Consider the following 18,116-nt stretch of genomic DNA (forward strand, 5'->3'; position numbering starts at 1 on the left):
GCGAAGCACTTGCGAGGAGTCGTCGCTGGAATTGGGTCGGTCGAGGACGACCTTACACTTGAGGGGGGGGTAGTTAACTTATAACACTTAGTTAGCTTATAACACTTAATATAAGGTATTATTCAACACTTATTATCGGGTGCTAGACAAGTTAAGGAACAGCCCTGGCAAGAGCAACTCTACTTACGCCGGCGAGGCTATGATTTGTAAAAATATAGATCAGTCTCGTGTTTTAACTCGTACTGATAGGACATGCTAAAAATTGGTGTCATATAAGTAAAACTAAAAATAGTGAATATAATAAGAAAAACCAATAAAATTAACTGTTTCGATTATTCAAAAAAAGAACAATTAAAAGCAGGGTTAAAAAGCGTTCTTCCAGTAAACCGCTTAAATAAATATTCACTCCGTCATTTGCTCGTTAAATGGCTTATTTCATTGTCTGAGCCCGAGGCCAGCAATAAGAGGCACAGTCGCCTCTCAACCTAACTTTCAGTCACCACAGGACTGGAAAACATATAATTTGTATATATAAATATATATATAGTTTTCTTATATTTTCTTATAATAAAAATATATTTATAATATTTATGAATATATATAATACATTTATCGTAAATTGGTTATATTAAAAAAATTGCTCTGTAAAATAGCTCTTCTGCAGATGATAGATATATCAATCACAAATCATTTAAAAAATTCTTTATGAAAATTCGCCCGCCCAATCATTGCTACAATTATTTTATTTGCAAACTTAAACTTTAATAAAGTCGAATTAGATAAGCCAAGCTAATTTAAGAATTGATTAGTTGCTTGAGTGGCTGAAGCCTTCAACGAAAACCTAAATAGAGCAGCTGGCAGTCAAGCTGACCTCACCTAGCTGCCATGGCTAGGTAGCTTTTACGATTGCCTGTCAAACTTCAGCAAGCTAGCGTAACTGCAGACTCTTCAGCAGGCTCTTTAGGCTTCATCTGGGCCTGCTGGGCTAATAGATGTTTGCTTAACTGTGTGTGCGAGCTGTGAGCTACCTATCAGCCAAAACGTGGCTGCTGTCGAAATCGAAATGATTAATGGTCATTTGAGATTAGCTAAAAGTCGACACACGCAGCCAGAGAGAGAGTGAGGAAGGAAGGTAGGGAGACAGGGAGGTAAAGCATGGGCGTGGCACTCTGTTAGGTAAGAGGCCCTTACATGTTTGCTGCCTTTGTTTGTTTGTCTATTTGCAGTTAAGCAGCCAATTTGAACTTTGAACCTGGGATCAATCAATCTGCTATTATGTTTATTATTATTATTGTTTGCCGTCGACGTTGTTGTTGCTGTTGTTTATATTGCTTTCTTCACGTAATTGCTTTTTGATATTTTCGTTGCCCACATTTTTTATATTTTCGATTTAGCAACGGGTCTTAAGTTTGTATCTTGTTTTCCTCTCTTTTTTTTTGTGAAAAATTGCATCATCATCGTGTTGTCGTCGTTCGCTTTGATGGATTGACAAACATTTGCTGGCTACGAGCAACGCACGACTGGCCAACATAATGCTGGCATATGTTAAAATGTGTGTGTGTGTGTGTGTTTTAGGCCTGCCTAGCCTCAATCGTATTTGACTAATGGCGCCGTCTGCTTTTTCGCTCTTTTCAATTTCTGTAGGTCTCCTGGATACGCAAAAAGGATTATCATCTGCTCACGGTCGGCTTAACAACCTATAGCAGCGATGAGCGCTTCAGTGCGACGCACTTAAAACATTCCGAGGTGAGTTTCGCAACTAATTTGCATTTACGCTCCGACAGCTGTGCCACGGCAACGCAGGTTGCATGCCAAATCGACAACGCGGCGTATACGTGACAGAAATGCGTCAAATCACACAAAAACTGGCGCAAGTTAAGAGAGCTCTGCAGTCCAAAAAAACAATTGAGAGTGACTCTGACGGCGCCGCTGGTTGTTGTTGACGTTCTTCTGTTTTTTTTTTTGGCACAATATTTTGCATTTGTTGCTTTCTGTTTGTCTCTTCGCAGGATTGGACATTGCAAATCAAATTTGTGCAGCTACGTGATGCCGGCGTCTACGAGTGTCAAGTGTCCACACATCCGCCCACATCCATATTTTTGCACTTGAGTGTAGTCGGTAAGTAGAAGAGGGGCAGGCAAGACAGAGAGAGAGAGACAGAGAGTAGTAGAAATTGAAAGAGGATTTCGTTTAATATTTATATACCCTGGTCAATTGAATGCAAGTGGCTATGCTATGTGTTATATTATCTTATATATATTCAGTTAAGTAAAAATAGCTTTAAGTGTTCACAGTAAATATTTATAAGATCTGCAGGCATTGAGTAATTAGTTGACTAAGTAGCTTTCGCTTAGGAGAAGAAATTTTAATATGAAAAGAGAAGAGACAATATACTTCTGCCTTCTAAGAGCGACCTAATAAAAGAATATAAAACTGTATCTTTAAGGCCTTTAGTCTACACTCACTTCATACCCCAACAGATAAATTTAAATATAATATTTTAAATATTTAAAAATATTTGTTAGCTAAGACAAGATTTCATATAAGCTGTAGACACTTTGGAGCGCCAGTTGGACACGACTCAACCAAGACATCAAAATCATATCAGCTATAATTTATTTATAATACTTGAAGCTCTCTTAGAAATGCCTTGATTATTTTTTAAATGTATGCAATCTCATTAAATCACATTCAAAATAAAGGCAGTGAGTAACTGCACATAACTGCGCAGTCCTCAGACTGTAAGCGCTGCCCAATGTTTATGCATTTATAGTTACACAGTGGGAAAAGACCGCTTAACAACTCATAATATACAAGCCGAGCTCAAGTTGAGCCAAAAGTAGGAATCTGATTAAGTGTGTCGCAGTTTTTGTCTGATTCAGGCGTTGCGTTGAGCAATATTTTTTTTGGCTCTTTTCTCTACTTCTTATTTCACTTTTACTTTTTCGTATTTTTCTTTTTTGCTGTCGCATCAGTTTCAGGCAGTCAGCGAGTGTGTGTGTGTTGGGGCCTTTTTGTTTTTGTGCAGAAAACGCCATTAGGCGCAGCACATTCAAAGTAAATTGTTTGTTAAATTCAGAATAATGTGTGTCAGTTAGCGTTAGCCAAGGCCAGCAACACGACGATGGCAACAACAACAACAAAAACAAGAATGGACCACGTCGACAACGTTGTTTTCGGGGGCAACTTTGCTGAGTCGCTGCCATTTGGGCAGGTGTCCCTTTTTTATGCCTTTGCTTTTCATTTTCAGTTTTAGCTTTTTTTCTGACTTGGTTTTTTGGCCAACTCGTTCTCTCTCTCCCGCTGCCAACTGGCATATGGACATTTCTAATTTCGGCATGAGCGCATCGAGAGAAATAAAAAAAAAAAACAAAAAAGAAATAAATATATATATATATATATATATATATTTATATATGTAACACGCAAACGCTGGCAGAGGCAGAATCATGCAGAACAAATTGTACGAACCAGTTGATGCGCAGCTCTAACCCACTGCCACTGCAGTTGGCCAACGTTGACATGATTTTGGCCCGAAGTGGAAACAGAGAAAACAAACAGAAAATTGTGAACTAGTCGAGATTTTAAAAAGCTTGGCCGAGCAATTTATTTTTGCTTCAGCAACTAAATAGTTTGAATGGCTTAAATCATCTGACCATGAAATTATCAGCAAAGAACATTTTATTTTTTAGCAACGCTGAGATTGACGCAGGCCGGGAAACCCCTAGCAAATTTGACTCAACTAAAAGATATGATAGATATAGTAGTGCAATCTAACATATATATCGAGAGTAACAGCAGATTTATCATACATATTTTACTACATCTTAATATTGTTCGCTCTACTCAAATTGCAAGCAAAAAAAAATATATTTAAAAATTATGTGAAAAAGACGGAGTTTAGAATTACTGAAACAATGTTTAGAATTGTTTAAACAAATATAGAAAGTAATAAAATGAACTTTCTATGCACATATAGATCATATATATATATTTGTACACAAAGCTATCTCAGATTGCCAATTAGATATCTCTTTGCATACGCCACTTGTGTCAAGTAGTCAAATATCAAGTTTAGTATATACATATATATATATATATATATATATATATATATATATATATATATATATATATATATATATATATATATATAAAGCTGTGACATGCATTTGCATTTACATTTGATTAAATTGCGAATCTTTCATCTACACTGCTCTACCACTTTCCATCTATCACACCAATACACACACACACACTTCCGATTGTGGCAATGGCAATTCAATTTCCAAAATGTCATTCAATTCGGTTAGAAGCGCGCGCCGAAATATCAGGACCGCCCATACGCTATCTGACGCCTGGTTCGACGCTGCGCCTGCAGTGCCGTGTGGTTCAAAATACAGAGGCATCCGAGTATATATTCTGGTATCACGACAACCGCATGATTAATTATGACATTGATCGGGGCATTAATGTGTCAACGGAGCCAGGTGAGTGTCCGCTGGCCGTTCAGCCTCCCAGCCCGACCCTCCTACCATAACCATAACCATAACATCGATTGCATTTTTGCGTTCACTTCATTGCAGACTTTCAATCATCTGAGCTTACAATTCAGCGCACCCGTCGCGAGCATTCCGGCAATTTTACCTGTGTGGCCAGTAATACGCAGCCAGCCAGCATTTTGGTGCACATTTTCAAAGGTGAGTCCACGTCGCCTCCAACTCCATCAAATTCATTTTTTTATGTTGCGTAACTGGGCGTATACTTAATACCCTTGCGAAAAAATACCTGCAGCAGCACAATCAATGCGAGTGGAATCTCACATATTTTGCAATTGATTTATAGCTATAAGTTTTTTATATTAACTCGTTCTTAAGGCGAGATGATTAGTTACTTTATGATGTCAGATAATTAATTATCAATTATAAAACGTTTCTGGAGCGCATTATTGATGACTCCTTAACTCATTTGTGGGAGATCAATTAGGAAAAAAAAAAAACGAGAAAGCTAACAAAATTATTTAAGCTTATTTTTTTTAAATAATTAAATTTTGTTTTTATAACAATTATTTTTTACATTTTTACTAATATTTTTGAGAAGCTTAAAATTACTTAAATTTATTGTATTTCTTAAATAATTTTACATAAATATAGAACTTTAAATTTTAAAAATTATAAATATAAAATATGTAATTTTTATATTTGGTTTTAAAACAATTGCCCACATATAGAAATACAAATTATCTTTGAAATTTTATTCGAAGTAAAAAAAATAATATTTTAATTAACAGACATTTTTATTATGTTATTTTTCTTAATTTTCTTATATTTTAATATTTAAATATATATATTTTAATTAATCAATTTCTCTAATATTTAATTTATTTTCAGTTCTTTTTTCTGTTTGGTTTTTTATATTCATATTGAACAGACAAATTGTGGTATATTAACGAAAAAGCTCTATAAAATATATTCACACAAGTAATGCGAAACATTGTTCAACTTTCCGCACATTTTCAATTGACGCATTGTCGAAATAAACTTTCACAAAAGCATTAAGCGCTGCAAGTCTTTAGGCTATTGGCGAACGCGAAACTGGAAACGTGGCTGAATTTATGCAGATTAACTTTAAATGCTGAAATTTCATGCTGCGTTTATAATTGAATTAAATAAAGCAGCGACGAAATGCAATTTACAATAGGCAAAAAAACTGAAACCAAAATAAAGTTGAAGCCCACAATAAACCCGAAAGCAAAAGCACAAGTAAATAAAATGAGAGCAACTGCGTCAACCCACCCACATAAATGCGAATGTATCTGTAACAGTATCCGTATCCGTATCTGTATATCTTTATTTGCGAACGTATTTGTGTAGTTGTGCGTGGCGCTTTTGCAGTTCATATATCAAGTGAGAAAAAGCAACAACAACAACAACAGCAATATGCAAAGGAGAGAGAACAATAAAAGTAATTTATGAAAATTACAGGGCCACAGAGTCATACGGATTAAAAATGCTCGAACCACCAAGGCGGCCATTAAAGCCAGGCCATAAACACTAAGCCACACACACACACACAGACACCTACAAGTGTTATGTGTGAAAGGGGGTGTGGGCGTGGCAAAGCTCATAACTTATATGGCCAGCATAGGTTGTGTGGCTGCCAGCTATGGGGACACTGCAAATGCTCATTAGCATTTGTTTTTTTTATTATTATTTTTTCTACCTGAGCATGAGTGTGTGTGGGGCTTAATTAATTTGAACACATTTTTACCTTGATTTTTATCTCTTTGCTCATCTGTACAGGCGATAATCCTGCGGCCATGTATCACGGACATGTGGGTGGCTCGACTAAAACGACGCAGCGACAGCTGCACAATGTTATGGTAATGATTGCCATCGGCTATCGGATATTTCACACAAGTGTCTACATGAAGATTGTCTAGGAATTCGGCTGCCCGCAGCACGTGTAACTAAAATTCATCAAAAGAACGTAGAAGCGATAATTAAGTGTAATGCATAAGTCAAAAACCCTTATTACAATTCTTCAAAGCGAACAACATTTAATCATCTCTCGCTCCTTAACTAAGCTCTAAATGAAACTCAAATGACATATGTGTAAGTGTATGTGTATGTGTGCGTGTGTAATTACTTTTATATAGCTGTGTGAGTGCGCCTGTGTGTGTGATTTGATTAATGCATGTGTTTGATTGGGCCTTTCATTTGCCAGCTTCCATGTAATCGAGACACGTGAATGAGAGTTCGAGCGACGCTTTTTCACTTGCATCTTAAGAAATATTCAATAAATTTAATCAAATAAATTATTAACTGTGCATTTACTACAGCAAAATGTATTTGAAAGCAAAAACCAAACAGCCCAAAAAAAAAAAAAAACCAAAAGCTGGCTGCAGCTTTTACTTAAGTGATTTTAAGCAAAACTAAACCAAACAGAAATTGGCATTAAAAGCTAGCAATAATATGGAAAAAACTAAAACTAACAAATTTAATATATATATAATAAATGAAATTATTAATATTACCAATTCAAACTAAACTAAAACTATTATTAAGTTAAGTGTAAATACCGTTTATATTGCAATTTCATTTAGGCCAAAGAGTTCCATTCGAATTGTTGTTTCATCACTGCTGTAAATATATGAATATTATTTTGATCTCTTTTTGTTATATTTTCGTATCAGTGGAGTAAATGTTTAAGCATAAAACGTTTTTGCTGCAGATGCAGCTGAAATTTCAATGTTGGTTACTACAAACAAAGACTTTTGGCCATGTGTAAAAGTTGCTAAACAAAAAAAAAAAGAAGCAAAAAATAAAAAGTAAATAAATATAAACAAGAAGAGGAAGAAGAAGAACAAACAAATGCAGCAGAAACAGCAGCAAGGAACAGAGTAATCAAAAATAAACTATTTTCTAGCTTAAGATATATTTCATATTTTTAAACGCAAAGGGCAAATCTTTTAAGAACAATTCGATTAAATGCAAAGAACAAAAATCTATATAGTACGCCCCGCTCCCTCCCCTACCCACTTCCCCTAATATTTGCAGTGTACATAATATCTTTAATTGATGTGTATGATAAAATATAGTAAAAAAAACATAAGAAAAAATATTTGAAACTAAAGAAAAACAAAACCAAAAGAAATACATTAAATGCATTCACTTAAAAGAATATTAGTTTCTAAGTATGTGTAGTTAAATGTAACAGAAATTACAAAAATCAACAAAATGCAGAAAATAAAACATAATAAAATTATGCAAAATATGAAAAACTAGTTTCCTTTCTATTGATCCAAGTTGTTCGTCAATCTTCGAGCTTGGGATTTGATTAGTTTTGCAATCTCGAGTGATCCCATGGGCAAACACAAAAGACTCGAGCTGGCCGACGACTGTCTGGTGTGCAGATTGGCTTATGCATGCTCAACAAAAGCCCAACCGGCCATAGGGAGCTGCCAGAGCAGCGGCCAGGAAGCCGGGGCGCAAGGAGCGCATTGTTTGCACCGCCAAGCTACTGTCAACAGGCAGTCATCAACATCAGCAACGGCAACGGCAGCAGCAGCGGCAGCCAAACGACAAGAAGTGCAGTTCATTTTTCTTCGTGCCACGCCCCCCTCTCCCTACTGTCAGCCCCTCTTTGCCGCCTCACGTTGTTGGCCTGGCCTGCTGGCTTGGTTAATAAAACTAAATTGTGTGCTGAGAATGATGACAGCGTGGAGACAACGACAATGAGCTGCAGCCCGGGCAGCCACAACTCACAATGACGTTGACTACATATAGCCCCCTCTCTCCCCACTCACTCGCTCGCCCAGTGAACACACTCAATTGAAGCCTGATTTATGGATGCTTGTAAATACGAGTTGGCAAAATGCTTGCAATTAAGTTTTAATTCCAACTTCAAAGTCCGAAGCAGCACAAAAAAAAAAATAGGAAGATGAGAAACGAAAGCAAAACCAATATGCAAAATAGTTCCTAAAGGAAACTTCGAGTTAGTTGCCCAAAAATCAAAAAAGCCCACAAAATAGTTTGCCCAGGCCAAATTTGCCTTAATTCGGTTTAATTTCTTGCTAATTTGATAAACTAAAACTTAATTTGCTGGCGTAATTTAAAGCAAGCACAGATTGCAGCTGCTACTCGTATTTGTGGTCTACCCCGACTCTAGCTGAATATGTATAGTGAAATATGTGTTCCATTAGCAGTTGATATGGGCACAACAGCACTTGATTCGATATCAAAATAAATGCATTCGCTTGCAACTCTTGGTCTGTACCTTGCCTCTGCAGCAATGCATTCACACTCGAAATGCAGCTGCTTTTTGGGTAAGTTGAGGTTTGCATTGACTCTGTGTGAGTATTTAGAAAATATTTTGGTATAGAAATTTACCCTCAAGATTCAAGCTTAAATAATCTCTGAATCTTATACTGACTGCATCAAAGCTATTTTCTGACTAAAGTTAGTTGGTAAAGCAGTAACTCTGAAAGGCCATTGCGTCCAACAAAATTTATTTGTTTAAATTTAAATTTAAGCAATTTAATGACATCATTTCAAAGCAAATTTAATGCAGAATTTGAGCAAAATTTATTTAATAACATGAAACAATATTATTTAACTTTAATATATTTAAGCATGAGCATGATATGGACCTCCAGCTTCTGCCGCCTTCAAAAGGGACTGCTCGGGCAGAGTTGAGTAATTTATGACCATTTCCAATACACAAGAGAATCGAGTAGAAAACAAGTAAGAATCTTGCCGTCGAGTGGTTCATGAAACCCATTCAAGGTCTAAGCGCTGTTAGCCGTGAAACTGTGGACGATACAGTTTTGCCCGATTCAATACGCCCAAAATCTTAGCACAAATCTTATCAATGAGCCCCAGTGGCATAAAAAGTTGTTTCAAGTGCTCAACAACATCCAACTTAAGCATCTCTTGAGTATGATAATATGATATATATATTATATGTCTTATATATTTAAATATATAAAAATATATTTTCAGTAAAATACAGCACTCAAATTTTTAAATATAAATTTAAAAATTACTTTAAAATTAAAATAATAATATAAGAAAAACATTTAAAAAGCCACGAAGCTTACAGCTGCTGCAGACTAACAGCCAAATCACAGCTCATAAATTAAATTTATTCAAAATTGAAATCGCTTTAAAATTATGCATAAATTCTTGAAGTTAAAGTTAAAGCTTAAATGAGTCATGTTTAATAATTAATTTGCATCAAATCACAATTCTCATTTAATGTGCTTAAGATTTATTTGACTTTTCTTATTTTGAATTCAATTTAAGGAACAAATGCCACAAATTCCAGCATTCCTCACATTTTTTCTTTGCTTTTTGACTTCTCTTAATAATTCAGTTATTAAATATCACACAGAGTGCTGTTTTATCTACATATAAATATATTTTATATATATATTTGGAATGCCGTTTACTTTGCATTATTAATTCGCTTGGGCTATTATAAAAGGTTTTCGTATATATATATATATATATATATATATATATATAAATATATATATATATAAAATTACATATATATTAACATTAGCTTTTAAATCAAATTTATTTACGCATTTAAATTTGTCAAAATATTTTAGCAAAAGACAATTCCATTGAATTTAATGCGATTATATAGAAAATATGCTCTTAGTCAATAATGTTGCTTGTCATAAAGCTTATTAAATGTTTGTCTGAGTCCAGAGCGCGCAGAGCAGAGTTTCTTTTGTAAATGGAATGTAATGAATCTTTCAATATAAATTAATGCCCAACCCGAAGCCAACTTCCGTCAAGTGAAATTGCTTAGCCAGAAAAAGAAATTACGCAATGGCAAAAATGTAGATAAATTTGCTTGCCAATTGCAATTGATATGCAATTTTGTTTGCCAAATCTTAAGTTCAAATGAATTGCGTTATTTGCGTTGAGCACACAAGCGGCGCACTCACAAACGAACCGCACGAAATGCTTTGCATTTGCCAGCCTCAAAACCCAAAACAAAACAAAAAAAATATATATAAAGCCCAACATGAAATGCACAAAATGTGGCTGCAGGCTAAAATGAGAAAGGAAAAAATGCGGGAGGAAGCAGCAGCAGCAGCAGCAGCAGCAGCAGATTGTGGCAAAGTGTTTGTGAATGTGTCAATAGCCGAAAGGCAATTGCAGGCAGCAAAAATAGTTAACACACTCTCTCACACACACAGACACGGCCGCATGGCATGTGAGCTGGCAACTGTTTATGCATACACACACCATTATATGTTGCTAATGTGTGCATAAGTATTTATCAAAAGCAAAGCACACACACAGACAGTCGTTGCCCCTAGCTGTGCGCGCAGCTCTTTCTGTGTATCCTTTTTTTGTGCCCTGCAATCCTTGCCCTAGCGCCTCTGCGCTGCTTGCGTTTTCAGCAAATTTCATGTATCGAGCTGCAGCCACACATTCATTTATTGCATCTAAGCGGAGGCAAACAAGCGCTTCCCACAGCTGCCGCAAGTCAATAATCAAAGCCAATTTCCATTCGACTATTCTGCTTGCTGACTTTGTGGCAACTATAGAGAGCTCTAGCCACTTGTTGATTTATTTATGCTGCACAGTAAATTGCATTTATGCACTTAATCGAATTACGTATTTATGAATAAAATTGATTTTGCAAAATAATAATTGTTGTGCAAATTGATTAGCATATTTTTATCGACACATTTTGCGGCACATTGAGGCGGAACAATATTCTAGTCTCTTCTACTTTTTTCTTTTTTTTTTTTTTTGGTTTGGGTGGCGACAATTTTTCATGGTCGACTAGGCAGGGGCAGCCAAGTCAAGCGTGAATTTTGGCCACGTCAACATTTAATTCAGACGAACGGGGCCTAAGGGAAATTTTACAAATACTCACATGCAGCAGCGGCAGCAGCAGTCAAATTGGATGTGTGCGTGTGTATTGTTGTTGGGCTGTCGGTCAAATGCGCACACACAATGCTCATACGCCTCCTTAGCCAGCCATTGTGCTGTACCGAACCGAACTGAGCGGAGCAGCTTGATGCCTGTCGTAAAAATTCCAATTTAGTTTCCAATTGCTTGACTTAAAGTGCGCCATTTGCACATTAAAAGTGTCTCTGTGTGTGTGTGTGCGTGTGTGAAGAGCCCTTCATAATCAAGTTAACGACGCACAATTATGCGCTACAAGCTGACAGTTGGGGCGCGGCCCATGCGAATGCAAAGCAAAGCAGTTTACTGAAGACGTTGCTCATACGCCATGCCAGCCGAATTGACTTCAACTTTCCCATTTGCCATTTTACATTGACAACGCCGGCCTTCATTCAACATGACAGACACGTACCAATGGCAACGGCCTGTTGAAAACGTTTTGCGAATGGTTTTATTATGGCCACGCAAATGAAATGTAATCGATAGTCGATTCCTCGTAACGTCGATTTGTCGATTGTTATTCCGCTGAATTTAAAGACGAGCTCCACTCAGGCGGAACTCCAAGTGCACAGTGGAGTCCTTCAAGTCCACTTGGCAGCAACGCCCAAACTAGCACGACCCACAAATTCGACCCAAGGGCCCATTAGATTTGAAATACGAGCCGGCAATTAGCTGACATTTGAACTAGAGGCCGCAGCATGAAGCCAATTCATTCAACGCTGGAAAACAATTCAATAAGCAGCGAATTTAATTGCGGGAACACAGATGCTACCAAATCAAGCATTGTAATAGAAAATCAATTGAAATCCACTTGTTCAGCAGCTTGAGGGGTCTGGCAAGCTGGAGCAGTTAGCAGAGGCTGCTTTGAAATTGACGGAAATAAAAAGTTTTTAAAGTTTATTCAGTAATTTTGTGGCCTAGCGGCAGTTGCTGCATGCAAGTCTAAGACATGGGATTGTGACATGCCCCAATGGAGTGATTTTATAATTTAAATATAAATATAAATATAATTTAAAATAAAGTTGTAATACTGTTAAGTTGTGCTGATGCTTTAAGCTATAAGATGCTAAAAGATAGAGCTTTATTTTTGAATGCGCCAAGCCTTCAAGCATTAAATTACATTTTTTAATAATTCATTTATATGTTTTAGCAAAGAAGGTCACATTGAGTAAGAATTATACAAATCATAAATACTAAAATATCTGAATATTCTAAATTGGAAAAGTTCTATAAGACTCCTTATCAAGCATTTTTAACACAGTCAACTCATTACTTTCAATATTTTCCAAATAATTATATACTCAAAACAAACTTAAAGCATTTTTGTATAAATCAAAGTGCTTTTAAGTTCTTTCAAGAATTCATATTAAATATATATCTAAACAATCAAACAATAAAATTATTAAATGAAGCTATTAAGCTTCTAGCTAAACCTGTTCTTCTCACTGAGTTATTCTGCTCAACGACCTAACCTAAGCCAACATCTTATAAAACTAAAGAATGCAAGAGAAAGTATATCAATTATCATAATGGATACTACATAACTGTAATAAAACCTCTCACTAAACATAATACGAAATTTAAATGCTCAGCTTTAGTTGCTTTAACAAATCTTATCTAAACTCTACTAGACATAAATCCCTTTCAATCTTCAATTAACCACATAAAATAGAGTATTAACAAATGATTTAGTTTGCCGTTTAGTTAAACTCAATTACAACACCTTCGCTACAGTTGAGTGCTTGCAGCTGACAGGCTTATCGGTTACACCTTAAAATACCTTTGTATGTTTTGACTTTAAGCCCTTATCATAGTACTAATCCCCTTTATGTGCACATTGTAGCGCATCAAGCTGTGTAGTCGGCGTAAACTAATAACGTTTGATTAAGCAGCATTGGAGCTGCGTTAAGCTGCGCTCAAATGGATGCCGTCGCTAACAGTTCTAATTGAAACCCATTAGCTGGTCAGCTACGCAGACACGCAAAGAGTCGGACACACACGCACGCATTATTGCATCTCAATAACAGATTAATCGTTTGAATATTACGTATACGCACACGAGCTGAGCACAGCCCATGCAGCTGTGCGTGCGTCACAAAGCACTGTTGGCCAAATACAAACTAAAGTAAAGACACCAATTGCTGGTCAAAGGCAAGAAAGTGTGTGTTAGAGAAATCTGTATAACAGCAACTTGCAGCTAGAGGTCGTCGCACACATGAGTTTTATATGTACTTGGAATTCCCCACGCAAAAACTCTTTGATATAATGAGCGTCAATTAGGCCAGCTTAGCAGCTGACCAGAGCTGGGCGTTAGCTGAGTTTTCTTCTCGTTTTTTTTTCTCTCCCTTATTTTTGCTATTTTTGTAGGGCTTTGTGGCATTAGCACGGCAACATCTGTTGCGGGCATATTGAATTGTTATTGTTATTATTGCAATTTTGTAGCCAATTACTTGTGTGTTTAAGTGTCAGGGTGTGTGTGTGTGTCTGCTCCAATTGCGCATTATGTCTCTGTGTGTGTGTGTGTGTGCTACAAAAGACTCGTTTATTTGCGCTCTGGCAAAAATTGTGGCCAATTATTGTGACGTTGCCTGAGCCTGAGCCCGGACTTTGGCCTCCTGTTGCATGTGCTGCGGCAGCAGCAACTCAAGCGTGCAGCATACACATATGCTAGAGTAGTTTGAGTGCGTACCGCCTGGCCAGGCCATAGACAATACATGTGTATTTGGCAAACGCGCACAAAAGTATGCTACACTTTTTTGTTGTCTTCAGCACACTCCCTTCATGTCTCCCACCGCCTCTCGGCTGCTTTGTGCTGCGGCCTATGAAAGCAAGTTGCGAGTGCGGGCTTTAAAAATAAATTAAATGCCATAAAACAAAAGGATTAGCTCGTTACACACGAATGTGGGCAGGGTTGCCGGGCAATAAACAAAGCGTGGCAATGACAAAACTTAACCCCAAAGCAAAGCACAATAAAAACACTTAAAGCAGCCACACACACAGCGGCAGAGACACAGAGACAAACAGCCAGATATATGCAGTGCTTGGAATGACCCAGCTAAACATAAACAAAAACGCAAAATGGCGCAAACATGCCACACACACACACAGAGAGGGAGACAGAGATCAGAGCAAGTGTAGCGCACATGAGAGATATGAACTAGAAATAAACAAATATTTTGTATATACTATATATGTGTATATGTGTGTGTGTGTGTGTTTGCCTATGCTTGTATGCTGCGCTCTTAGCCCCACGCTGCTGTGAAATTAGTTGGCAATGATAAAGATAAGTAACGTAAAATATGCGGCCTTCGCCAAGCCCCATTGAATTTGCCTTGCGCCATTTTTGTTGCTACAATTCTTGCGCCTTACTCCTTATTTTTATTCAGATATATATATATATATATTTATTATTTTTTTTTGCTTTTGTTTCTTCTGTCGCCATATTTGTTTTTGTCTGGTTAGCAACAATACGGCCAGGATTTTTTGGACTTTAGCCACACATAGCGGAAGGAGACAACACGCAATTTTATTATGCTTCTTTGTGTGCACACACACACACACACTGAGCATGGCGTACAGGCACAGACAAGTGTAGACTATTTGCATAGAAAGGCCATAAGCGCTACTTGAAATTATATATATATTTATAAGCATAGAGTAACCAGTTAGATATACTAAAAATATTATTTATCATAAGAGCCTAAAAACCAAAAAAGAGTTTTCATTTCTCTCTCTCTCTCTCTCTCTCTCTCTTTCGCTTTGCAGTATTTCATTTATTTTTATTATTTTTATGGTCCCTTTGGGTTGGCTAGTTCACACAATTTAAATGGAAATTGTTTTATTCAATAGTTTCTTCGAACAACAATGCTATAAACAATTTATAAATTGCATAAATTAAACATTTCTTTCATCGTGTTTGTGCCCATCACAGATTGCGCATTCGTGTTTTTTCAATCAATTCTCCGAATTAAACTGTCTAAATTCATGGCAAGTGCGTGCCAAATCAACACAAAAACTTTCCAACTGAAAAAAGTTTCATTTTTGTGTTCAATTGTGGGGCAACTACAACAGCAGCAGCTGCTGCTGCATATTTACATTAAAATTGTATTTTCTATCAAATACATATATATATATATATATCTATATAAGCCCTAAAACGCTAATTCTTTGAGCCATGAAAAAGCTGCTAATATTGATTTGTTTGCAGCGAAATGCACAAAATGCATAAAATGCATTTCTATATCCCGTTAGGCCAGACAATTTATCTAATTTGAAAAACAATTTTGATTTGCTACAATTTTTTGTATTATAAATGCATATTAATGAATTGATTTTAGTTTTTAAATATATATAAAAAAAAACAAATGCCAAATGAATGCATTTTTTTTTTTTGACAAATAAATGTCTGATAAAAGCATGAACAAATATTTGGAATTTTTGAAATAATGAAAAAAACGGAATATTGTAAAAAAATGTTTAAAGTATTTAAGAATATTTCAGCATTGATTCAATCAAATATTTCTGTTAGCATTTAATACTTTTGTTTCATTTGGGCTAAATGGACTTTCTCAGTCAAAGCCTGATAAATGAGAAAAGCTTAAAATATTTCTACAAAAAGAATCGAAGAATTACTGGCGCAAAAATATGATAAATACTTTTTATTTATCTTAGCTGTGCTCAATAAATTAAATCTCTTTGAAATGCAGCTTAGCAATATATATCAGAAAATCTGAAATCATTTGAAGTGGTTTTAAATTGGAAATATTTAACTTAATGAATTAAGATTTATTTGATAGAAAATTGCAAACAAAACCTTTTCAATTAAAAGTTACAACCGACAAGTTGCACTTTCAACATTTAGCATTTAACAATTGAACATTTCTAATGTAATTACAAATTTTAAGACTTGTCAGAAGCTGTGCAAGGATATAAGTCTACTCGAGTCTGACGACAAAAGTGAGCCAAATTAAATAATCCTCAGCTCTGTAGCAAATGCTGTCATAAATATGTTATGCATGCAACCAGCAAGTGCAGCAACTCAATTAGAATGCATTTGATTTGCGTAGAAGAAAAGAAACGGAAAGACAATCCACTGTTTTGGACTGGGCCGAGATCTGTCAAGCTGTCAGTTGATTGCTAATTGCTCGACACTTTTCTCTCGATGTTAAATAACTGAACAGGGACCTAAATGGCAAGCGCATAAGCCGGCGTAGCCGATGCCAATGTCGACTCCAACAATCGCTGACCGCAATGAAATGCATCGATTTGGCATATATTGCTGTATGTGTGTGGGTGTGCCTGTGTGTGTGTGTGTGTGCGTGTGTGTTTGCTGATGGTTTTTAGACATCAACAGATTTTCCATTCGGGTTATTTGTCATGCACAGTGCAGTGCATGGCTATTATTGTTGTTGTTAGTATTATTATTGTTATTGTTATTGCTGCTGTTGCTGTTGCTGTTGCTTGTTTTTCCATGTCGTCATCAACGTTCGTTGTTGCTGTTGCTGTCTTGTGCATATTTGCAGTGCGGCATGTCCTTGTGGCATGCGTCCTGGTTTTGCATGTGCATTATTATGCGAGTGTTAGCTAAATTGCAATTACAAGGCAAATCACATTGCATGTAGCATTGTTGCATGCAACATGCCCGTCGCCGTCGCCGTCGCGCAGCTGCCTTCCACAAGACTAGACACAAGGCTTATGGGCTATAATCACAGCAACAGCTGCTGCTGCTGCTGCTGCCGCCTGAAGGTGCTCCATTTGTATATAACTATTTCGAGTCTTAGCCAGCTGCCCAACTAGTCCGTCCAACTCATTAGTTGCGCCGTCCGTCCCTAAGCCCTGGCCCATTAGAGACATGCATTATTAACGCCTCTGGCATCTGGTCAAATAAAATGTTTTGTATATCCTGCTAAATGCTGGGCTGCTGCACTTGTGCAACAAATTTGAACTGCTGCACTTCGATAATTGCTTATGCCACTCACCCACTCAGCCACTCGCCCTTCATGAATTAATTCACTCAGACATCATTTTCACAGCATCAATCGAATTGAAATTCTCAACTTGAGCAACAATATGGATATATATATTGACACTTTTGAGAGACTTCTGATAGAAACTTAGCTAGAATTTTGGATGTTTACTTTTATAGTATTTGTGTTGGAAATTTCTAGAAGCATTGCGCAAATACACTTGTCGATTTTTGAAGCTGTAGCGCTCAGTTTTATCTGAGCCCACCTCACACCCACACATCATATCTTATTGTAAATAATGAAAATTCTCAGTAACTCTTGATGGAATTCGCACATGTCCAGCACGCAGAAAATCGAATTTCAAATATATTTGTATATATATATATATATACATTTATATTTATATAGAAAAGCGTTTACACTTGAAGAAAACTAAATGAACTATATATTTGAGCATGGTTAAATAAATAAAAATTTTTGATTTGATATGATTTTGATCCAGGTTTGCTACTGATATGCGTACAGTTTCTTATATAACATTTGATTTCAACTAAATAAATAACAAAATAAAATTAGTTTGATATATAAGTTTAAGTGTATGAATTACCCAACATTTTTGCACCATTAAATGAGACAACTTTATTTTAAGAAAAAATAATAAATTTAAAATACAAATTATAAAAACAATGGTTTAAAAAAAAATTTTAAAAAT

General features: G+C 36.2%; 1 protein-coding gene across 1 annotated transcript in view; it reads left to right on the top strand.

The window, feature by feature from the left end:
• Positions 1 to 6,850, top strand: part of LOC111600760 — a 104,352-nt gene extending 97,502 nt beyond the window's left edge. The window contains exons 3-7 of the mRNA XM_030225071.1: positions 1,645 to 1,746; positions 2,010 to 2,118; positions 4,314 to 4,490; positions 4,587 to 4,700; positions 6,303 to 6,850. Coding sequence (XP_030080931.1) covers positions 1,645 to 1,746; positions 2,010 to 2,118; positions 4,314 to 4,490; positions 4,587 to 4,700; positions 6,303 to 6,442 — 642 coding nt within the window. The 3' untranslated portion in view covers positions 6,443 to 6,850. The remainder of the gene's footprint in view (positions 1 to 1,644; positions 1,747 to 2,009; positions 2,119 to 4,313; positions 4,491 to 4,586; positions 4,701 to 6,302) is intronic.
• Positions 6,851 to 18,116: the final 11,266 nt, after the last annotated feature.

Source organism: Drosophila hydei, unplaced genomic scaffold (assembly GCF_003285905.1).
Source record: "Drosophila hydei strain 15085-1641.00,03,60 unplaced genomic scaffold, DhydRS2 tig00008122-arrow-pilon, whole genome shotgun sequence".
Taxonomy (NCBI): domain Eukaryota; kingdom Metazoa; phylum Arthropoda; class Insecta; order Diptera; family Drosophilidae; genus Drosophila; species Drosophila hydei.